Source organism: Talpa europaea, assembly GCF_964194135.1.
Source record: "Talpa europaea genome assembly, chromosome: 4".
In the NCBI taxonomy this organism is placed as follows: Eukaryota; Metazoa; Chordata; class Mammalia; order Eulipotyphla; family Talpidae; genus Talpa; species Talpa europaea.
In genome coordinates, this window is record NC_140070.1 from 58,120,602 (window position 1) to 58,130,615 (window position 10,014).

At 45.3% G+C, this 10,014-nt stretch overlaps 1 protein-coding gene across 1 annotated transcript; it reads left to right on the plus strand.

Annotated features, from left to right (window-relative positions):
- Positions 1-358: 358 nt before the first annotated feature.
- ZIC1 (Zic family member 1) lies at positions 359-3,897 on the plus strand (the record flags this gene model as incomplete). Its single annotated transcript, XM_084231892.1, has 3 exons — positions 359-1,418; positions 2,854-3,017; positions 3,700-3,897. The coding sequence occupies exons 1-3, from the start codon at positions 437-439 to the stop codon at positions 3,895-3,897; spliced, it is 1,344 nt and encodes a 447-aa protein (XP_084088018.1). The 5' UTR covers positions 359-436.
- Between the last annotated feature and the right edge of the window lie 6,117 nt (positions 3,898-10,014).

Below are 10,014 nucleotides of genomic sequence, written 5' to 3' on the forward strand. Positions count from 1 at the left end.
CCGAGCTGTAGCGGCTCAGGCGCTCGCATTCCTCTATGCTACAAATCCGGGAGGAAGTTTTTTTGGGGGGCTGAGATGCTCCCTGCCTCTCATTGGGCAGCCTTGACGCTGGGTCTTCTCGGCAGAGACTAAGCGACAAACAAGTGCGAGCGGGGCCGGCGGAGTTTGCTTGGCTGGCTCCGGAGACCGCCTCGCTTTCCGCCCGCAGCCGTCCGGCGTTCCCGCGCTCGGCCAGGCGGGCGCCCCGGCGCGCTGCGCCACTGCCCGCGGGCTCGGACTTCGCGAGGTGGGTCAACTCCCCCTCCCTCCTCTTCTTCCTCCTCTTCCTCCTCCCGTTCCTCCTCCTCTTCCTCCTCCTCCTCCTCTCGATTTTCCCTCCTCCGCGGGCGAGGGTGGGGGGGGCGGGGGAGGCCGGGGCTCGCCCGGAGCAGCCACGATGCTCCTGGACGCCGGCCCCCAGTACCCCGCGATCGGCGTGACCACCTTTGGCGCGTCCCGCCACCACTCGGCTGGCGACGTGGCCGAGCGCGACGTGGGCCTGGGCATCAACCCTTTCGCCGACGGCATGGGCGCCTTCAAGCTCAACCCCAGCTCGCACGAGCTGGCCTCCGCCGGCCAGACCGCCTTCACGTCACAGGCACCCGGCTACGCCGCTGCCGCGGCCCTGGGCCATCACCATCACCCCGGCCACGTCGGCTCCTATTCCAGCGCAGCCTTCAACTCCACGCGGGACTTTCTGTTCCGCAACCGCGGCTTTGGGGACGCGGCGGCTGCAGCCAGCGCACAGCACAGCCTGTTCGCAGCTTCGGCCGGGGGTTTCGGGGGCCCACACGGCCACACGGACGCAGCGGGCCACCTCCTCTTCCCTGGCCTTCACGAGCAGGCAGCGGGCCACGCGTCGCCCAACGTGGTCAACGGGCAGATGAGGCTTGGCTTCTCCGGGGACATGTACCCACGACCGGAGCAGTACGGCCAGGTCACCAGCCCGCGTTCGGAGCACTATGCCGCGCCGCAGCTGCACGGCTATGGGCCCATGAACGTGAACATGGCCGCACATCACGGCGCCGGAGCCTTCTTCCGTTACATGCGCCAACCCATCAAGCAGGAGCTCATCTGCAAGTGGATCGAGCCAGAACAGCTGGCCAACCCCAAAAAGTCTTGTAACAAAACTTTCAGCACCATGCACGAGCTGGTCACGCACGTCACAGTGGAGCACGTCGGTGGACCCGAGCAGAGCAACCACATCTGCTTTTGGGAGGAGTGCCCGCGCGAGGGCAAGCCCTTCAAAGCCAAATACAAACTGGTCAACCACATCCGCGTGCACACCGGCGAGAAGCCCTTTCCCTGCCCCTTCCCTGGCTGTGGCAAGGTCTTCGCGCGCTCTGAGAACTTAAAGATCCACAAAAGGACGCACACAGGTACGGGGACCGCTGTCCTAGACGAACCCCCTCCCCCATCGCAGGCCTGGGACCCAAAATTCAAGTCAGTCACCGGGGCGCATAAACTGGGCCTGGGTTGAATCTGGGCGTCAGGGTCCAGCGGGCAGGCGCAGAAAGTGTGCGCTGTTTTTAGTTGGAGGCTTGAAATTTTGAGAAAGTATAGAGTGGGTTGGGCGAGAAGGGACCAGGGATATCGATTTTTAAATGAGAAGGAAGAAAGAACAGGGTAGCAGGAAGGCAAAGCCGACCTTGCAGAACCCTTAATGCGAGCGAAGGCGGAGAGAGGTGCCGGGTCCGGGCGGCTTCCGAGACTGCAGCCGCTCCAGCTCCAGACAAATCTAAACGTTTGGTTTGTTTCCAGCCAACATCCCTTTCTACGCATCTTAGTGGGGACTTTGCCCAAGAAAGGAAGTGAGAAAATTGGAAGAAATCAGATGAAGAGGCATAGATAGAAATAAAAACAAAACCAGAAAGAGGGGATGGTGGCGGGAAAGAAAGTAATTTAGGCCGGAGGAGGATTTTGAAGGCTTGTGTGTGTTTAAAGAGGCCAGTTTTAGAGTGATCCGTGAGTAGGCTTGAGTAGTCGGGATTCGGCAGAAGGCAAAATCTTTCTGCATTTACATTCTCCAAAGCGGCTTCAAACCACCAGGTGCCCTCCGTTGGTCTTTGAAAATAAAGACACCGCTTGGAAAATAATTAAAAGAAAAATTCTAGGCAAGCTCAGGGTTGTGCTATGGGGTCGGCCAGACAATTCTAGGTCCCTCTCGCCAACCAAGTCGAGTGTCGGTTCTGCTTCCTTATTCTGGTTTGTCCGGGTGTTTTCTGAGAACCGCTATTGAAACTTGGTGCTCAACGCCAGAGTCCCGGCAGAACTTAGTGCGCAGAGTTTTTGACCCAGCTTACTTTATAAAATGCTAGTGCGTGTAGGGGGTGGGGTGGGAAGTGGGAGGCGATGGTAGGGTGCAGAGCGCCGGGGAGGAGGTAGGGGGAGGGAGAAGAGCAAACCAGCACAAGAATCAGCTTCGAATGTGAAATTTAGAGACCTAGAGCTGGGTAGAAGCGGCTCAAAGTCGTCTGTATAGCCTCGGGCTGTGAAACCAGCAGCTAGACCTGCTGCTGTTGCTCTGGGTTCTAAAAAAAAACTACCGTTAATGAGAGTAATATTACTAGTCCTGCTACTAACAACAATAATAAAATTTGAATCTCATTGCATTAGAGTTTAAGTAGTTCATATTCATATATAATTCAACTGCAGATGTATGACCTTATGGAAGATCTGGGTTTTTGAACTTGCAAAGTGCTAGCCCCGGGTCACTGACTTTTAACGTTTTCCTCCCATGTGTCTAAATTTACAAAAAAACAGCCGCGGAATTTGTTCTAATCAGATTTCTCTCTTTCTCGCCTTTCGCACCAGGGGAGAAGCCCTTCAAGTGCGAGTTCGAGGGCTGCGACCGACGCTTTGCCAACAGCAGCGACCGAAAGAAGCACATGCACGTGCACACGAGCGACAAGCCCTATCTTTGCAAGATGTGTGACAAGTCCTACACGCACCCCAGTTCTCTGCGGAAACATATGAAGGTAATCGCCGAGCTCACGCGGCCGCCTTAGAGCTAGAAGCCCGTTCTGCTTTTGGGCCGGGCGACTGGTGGCAGCCCGGCGGTGGTAGGAGCCGGCCGAGGCGGAAAGGCAGTGGTTCCACCCCGCTGAGTGGGGTTGCTCAGGGACGGTAGGGGTTGGAAAAGGTGATGGGGCACCCGAGAAGGTTCTAAATTTACTGATAATAAGAAAAGTAAAAAAGAAGTGAGCATTCGAGAAGTAACTGCGACTGAATTTGGCTCAGATAGGACGCTAGAGCTGTGCTAGCTGTTTGACGCTGCAGAAGCTGCCGCCATTGTGGCTAGAAGCCTTGGGCAGAAGACTTGGGGTCTTGCTCCCTTGCCTGAGCACTTGCTTTCCTAAACCCGAGCGAGCAAAGTTCAGCGGCTGCTGGAGGGACCATCTCTGACTCTGGCCTCAAATCCAGCGTCCCTTTTCCCCAGCTCTCTTTTTCTTTTGTGAGTCCCGGGGGCGCTGTCCCTTCCTGACGCACTGCTTCTGCAGGGCCAAGATGGGACAATCAAGTCCAAATCCCACTCGTCGAACCTCCTTGGAGTTCAAGGGTATCCAGGTCTCCCGGGAAGGCGGCGCGCGGCCTTCAGGACCCTAAGCTGTAGCCCCGCAGGCTCTTTATCTCCGTAAAAACGCGACTTTATTCCCGCAGGTCCACGAATCCTCCTCGCAGGGCTCGCAGCCTTCGCCGGCAGCCAGCTCTGGCTACGAGTCCTCCACTCCGCCCACCATCGTGTCTCCCTCCACAGACAACCCTACCACCAGCTCCCTGTCGCCCTCGTCCTCCGCAGTCCACCACACAGCCGGCCACAGCGCGCTCTCTTCCAATTTTAACGAATGGTACGTTTAAAAGCAGAAACAAAACACCGAACAAAACCCTATTTAAGAGACTGAACACAAACACACACGTACACAGAGTATTACTGAAAGATCCCTGTGAATCCAAACAGCCCCCTCCCCACGATACTATTTTTTAAAAAGCTGCCAATAGACCCAGGACCCAGTAAGAGAGAGGAAGCACCAAATCTCTTAATTTTGTTCATTTTAATTTTCTTCCCCCACCCCCACCCCCTTTTTTTTCTTTTTCTTTTTTTTTGCAAAGGCTTGGTAGCCAAAGGGCGGGAGGGGGTTGAGGAAAAGGCGGCTTCTTGACCAAATGCCGCCAACCCCCAGGGCCAGTTTCTATTCGGACTCGGAACAGGCTCTCTGGGCTTTGGCATTTTTCTTTTTTTGGCTTTGCATTTTTGTAAATACAGAATTATTAGCTTAAAACTGTACTGTTGGATTCTGTAAATAGTTGTATCTCGGTTGGAGCGGGCGGGTGGGATCTTGGCGTTGTGGTCTTTGCATTAGGGGAGGGGAAGGGGCGGGGGAGGGGGAGGGGGAAGGGTGGACGGCCAAAAGCCAACTGTTTGTACTGAATGGCAAGAATGTTCTAGTAAATGTGTACCAAAATGTGAATCACTTTGTACGATTACAGTCTCCACGTCGACCTAACAAAATATTATTGGTATAAATGTGCTTTTTTTTTTGTATAAAGTGCAAACATTCGTCCCAAAGTCTAAGTACTTTAGTGCAGTAAAATGTTGTTTCACGTCCTGTCAAGAATACGTATAGTAGGAGCCTGGATCTGCGTGTCAAACTGTTTCATTTGTTTATGTAAAGTGATATTAAAAAAGATATAAACTATACCTGTCCGTTGCTTTTGGCAAAAGATACAACCACATAATGTATATAATTCCTAGTTTCCATATTTACCCGCATGTAAAGGGCCGGTTGGTTTATCCATGTTACAGCTATTCAATATTTATGGCTAGAACTCGTATGTACACTTTAGTTTCCAGAACTGTTTGGTAACTTTTCGTATCTTATTAAAGATTCTTAAATCTCAGTGATTGTAGTAGGAATTTCTTCTTCACCCCCCAGCAACCTGCTGCCTCTTCTGCCAGCCTAGTGGGTCTCGGGAAAAGCTCACCAGTCTCCCTCGCCTTCTCTTTCTGTCATCGCAGGTCGTATAAACGTGATAAATGAACGCTACCCTGCTGGCTCTCCGAGAGGGTGTAATTAGTATTTATATAAAAATTTATGAAACAAATTTTCGGCCGCAGTATAATTTAAATGACCTTTGCAGACATAGAATAACAACCATAAAAATAACAGAAATAGATTGCATAGGCGACATCAATATTAATGTGGGCGGATTGTCAGAAGCTCAGGGGCTTGCTCTGCAGCTTTGCAAATGAACTTGCAGCAAGGGTTCTGCTGTCCCCCAAATTAAATTCCCCGGGCTGAAACCGACTTACAGATTTACAATATCATATTTTAAATTGCTGTCTTCAATTAAACCATTTATGGCTATAACTAATTTTCAGAATGTCGATGCATGCTTTTCCAGGCCTTCCTCCTTTGTACAAAAGTAAATGTCCATAAAGCGTTTTACTTATATTTCTTCAAACATGATGCTAATTTAAATTAATTACTTCCTATGATATGCTATTATTCCTATAATTTTACCACTGCTATTAGTTCTCTCAAAAATAATCTATAGAAGAGAATTATTTTATGTAATTTGATTATCTTTCTCTTTTATTTATTTCTCATTTACTTAAGAAATTCGTTCCATTGGCTGGCGTTGATACAGTAAATTTGTAAATGAGGAGACAATACAAAAAATCTAAATTACTTGTGCTTAATGACTGTAGCAGAACGCCTTTTCTCTAAATCAGATTGTCTTTCTTGCAGTTTAGTTTGATAGATTTGCAAGCTATGCTGCACCCTCGAAGTTAGCTGCGCTGGTAGGAACGCAAGCTTCTTTGTCTCTGGTTGTAGCTTGCATGATCGCCCCATTAAGCAGACAACATAGCCAAAGATCACAAATCAGGCCTTAGCTGTAGCTGCAAGGGTGTGGATGTGCCAGAGCAGGAATCAGAAACTGACCTCTCTGTGGGCAAAGAGAAACCCAGTATTTTATAAAAGATCTACTTTTATAATATGGATCTTTAGGGATTCATAGGCCACATTGTCCCTGAGAAGGAAAACAAGAGAAAAAAAAAATACATTAAAAGTTTGAGAACCCCTTAAGGTTCTCATATCTGTTTTAAAGTAACATTAATTTTTCAAAATGTACAATTGATCAACTGGCAAAATTAGTCAATTCAAAAAACGTTAAATTCTCTTTAAAAATCCTTTGGTGACTTGTCTTTTCATCACTTTCTATTTATATTTGTCACTTTTAGTCAACAAAGTATTATTTACTGAAGAGGGATTTTCTGTACTTTCAGTAGTGCATTAGACAAAGTTGTTGATGGTGGTTATTTAATTTTTAAAAATGTTAATTGTGGTCAGGGTAAATACCACCTTTCACAAGAAGAGCGCCACCTTGCAAGTTTTGTCAAGATTTAAGAAAGTTGAAATTGCTTCAAAAATTTGTGACTCCAAAAGTTGATCTCTATTGGCTTTGGAGATTTGAAATTGATGTGACTCCAGACATTAACCCCAATAATGAGTAAAATTGAAAGAAGGATAAAAATAAGTCCTCTCTCTAGGAAAGATAAATACCTTAACTAATAATCCTTCATTTTTCCATTAGATATCAGATTGTCTAGGAACTTGATATGAGTATAATGATAATAATATCATAAAATGAATAACAATGATACTTTTGTAAATTTCTTAGTGTGTTAAAGAAGATAGTAAATGAATATATTTTTCTTTGACCACTCCTAAAATGAGTTTACTTCAAATTTGGCAATATAATTGTCTCCTTATTTGTTATATATCTGGTGCAGTTTTAACTGTAATATCACATAATATTTAAGTATTACTTTTAAGTAGGATATTTTAAAAATGGCTTTTAGAATTAAATATTTACTCAAATTTAAAATATTTTACTTGGACTTTGAAAGTAATTAAAAAAACATTTGAATAGTATTATTGCTATTTGTGAATAATCTCACTTCCAAGAAAGGAATTTTTATAATAGAAACCAACATTTATGCCAGTCTCCTTATCCGTCCTTTTGCAACACCCACCACAAAGGAAAAGTCATAAATGTTGTGGGTCACCTAAAATAATACTTCAAACTTAAATGTAGTCTATTATTTTGCTGGTACCTTTAATGTTTGTTTCTTGATACATATTCTTCATACTTTTCTTCATGGGCTATTAGGTTTTGAAATACATGAATGTGAACAGCGAGATATATTGTTAGACCCTATTTAGCAGGAGCTGAAGATGCTGCAAATGACTGGTTTCTCTGTGTAGCTGTAGATTTTGATTTAGGCAGAAAGGTCCTGGTTCATATTTCTACAGTATTGTATTCAAATGATTAGAATAGCTAACAAGTTATTAAAAAGTTATATTGTGTCAACAAAATATGTCTGAGTACAGCAATCATATTTGAGAAATGAAGAGAAATGAGTTGTGGTATGTGTGTGTACATTTATAGAGTAAGCATATAAATATACAAGCACCATTTATATGGGGGTTAAGTAATTTTCAAACATTTCAGATCCTTTGTTTTCTTCTTCAAAAGCTACCCCCAACTGCTTTAAGCATTTGCAGCTGATGATTTTGATTTTTTAAAGTCAAGCATTCAAGTTAACCTTTAAGAAGCAAAGCACCTCCAAAAGAAAGATGTAACCTTTCAATTGCCCCATAAGCTTATCATTTTTTTTTTTTTTTTTTTTTTTTTTTTTGCTTAGCTGACAATGAAAATAGCACTAACCTTCTTTGCTGATGGCTCTGGCATTTAGATGTTTTTATTTTTTGATTGTGAAGTTTTCTCAGAACTTTTAAAGGGCTGGCAATGGGACCTCACTTCCCAAATACCTTATCCGGCTCCAAAACCTTCCAGAATATCTCTTTTTTGAGGTGAACCTGTAATCAGTGTTCTGACCCTTTGTGAATCAGTGCTGGTGGAACTGGTGCCTGGAATTGGTGCCTGAGTACACTGCTTTTAGGAAGCAACTTGAAGAAGGCCCTTGTCTCTAAGGAGCAGAATCAGTTTATAATGAGTTGTGGCTATATGTGGGCTGGAAAACTCAAAATGAAGGCTGAGTATGTGCCTCTGATTATTTGTGAACTAAATGTGAAGAGATCAGATCTTAGACATTCCTAACTTACCTTTCTTTTCCTTTCTTTCCTTTCCTTTTTTTTTGCTGTCTCAATATATTGATTAGACATTTATTTTCCCCTCTCTAGGTACACAGTTCTTGCCTCCTTCTAACATCTAGTGCAGTTCTTAGAACTTTGTGTTGATGTAAAGGAAACAAGTGTTTTCATAAAGATGTCACTCTCCAGAATTCTTGAAAACAGGGTGGTAATAGTAGGAGTTATCCCATCTATGTCAGTTAAGTCACTAAAAGTTCATATTACCCATGGTGCTCTCTCTTTTCTATCTTCAGTAATATGTACCCTTTTATACTGGTTAGGTATAGAAAGTTAGACTTTAGGGGGTAAATATGCAGTTATATGTATTTTTTCAGTGATAATCACTAATATAAGGCAACATTTAAGAAAATATTAATGTTAATATGTAACATTTGGCTTTTACCCCAGGTTTATTGCAAATATTATGTACCATGTGCGCAAAATAGGGGCCATGCTCTCCATTATTCTATGCAAGGCTGGTTCACTTTAGAATTTCTCTTTGAATAGAGGAAATAGGATCAGGCCATACCAGGAGCTGCTTCTTCTTCTTCTTCTTCTTCTTCTTCTTCTTCTTCTTCTTCTTCTTCTTCTTCTTCTTCTTTAACCATGAAAGTTGAATTCTGGCATTATTTCCTAATGTTTATTTCCCCTTTAAATTGGGAGGAGATAAACAATATGAAGTTTCCAATCAATGTCATATTGGTGGTGGTTTTTTTCAAGAAGAAAAAAGATTTATCTATCTAGTCTGAAAATGATATTGCTTGGCAGTGAGTATGCCAAAGACAACTGTTTGTCAAATGCCTCTGATGATTCAGTGGCATCTATAAGTGTATGCAGGAGAAATCACGGGTTGTGAAACTTACACACTGATATTTTAATTTACAACACACACAAGCACTAAGTATTAAGTGGATATATAAACATGGGAATCACATCTTTAAAAAAAAAATTAAAATCCCAGAGTTAAAAGGAGACCGTCCTTAGCAAACTTAAAAAAAAAAAAAATTGCATCTGTCTTTCGTGTAACAATTCCCATTAATCTACATAAAACATGAGATCATAAGCAGGGTGAGAGAAACTCACATTCTGATTCATTTATTTTTTCTCTCTATCCGGGAAAACCCTAGCCTCTGGCAAAGAAAACTGAAAGTTGTGAAATAAGGAAAAACGGCGAGAAAGGCTAGGGGTGGGAGGTGGTGTGTGTCAAGGGAGTGTTTTGTCCTGGTGACTTTCTTGAAAATATATAAACACAGGCTTGGGGGGCACTTGTGCAGTGGAGAACAGTCAGGCTACCCCACAGCACCTCTACAGTAGGCCCCCCGTGATCAGCATTTGAAAGGTCCCAGCGCCACCCAGTAGTGGTCCGGCTGGGCGCTTTCAGTGTTGCAGCCGCGGACCTGAGCTAGGCGTAGGGGGGAAGTGCGCATGCGCGGGTCTGGGCCGCGGTTCCGAGCACGGCTGAATATGCATGACACCCTCCCTACCCCCGCCCACTCGGGCTGCCGAGGGAGCAGCTCAGAGTCTCAAATCTCTGAAAGCCTCCGGTCCTGCTGACAAAATAGTGGGGCGAGGAAGCTACACGTGTTTGTTTTTAAACCGTGCTGGTTTGAATACGTTCCCTCAGCCAGCCAGCCAGCGTAGACACTAGCAAACAGCGGCCACAGCCACCCGGACTGCGAGTGGAGGGCCCCGGCAGGGTTTCCCCCTTCCCTAGGGTCTTTCCTTCCAAGGTCCCCGAGTCCCCGTGGACCACGAGCTTCGTCCAGCGAGGAGTCCTTGTCTTCCTGTAGGCAGCCTGGTTGTACTTTTATCTTTT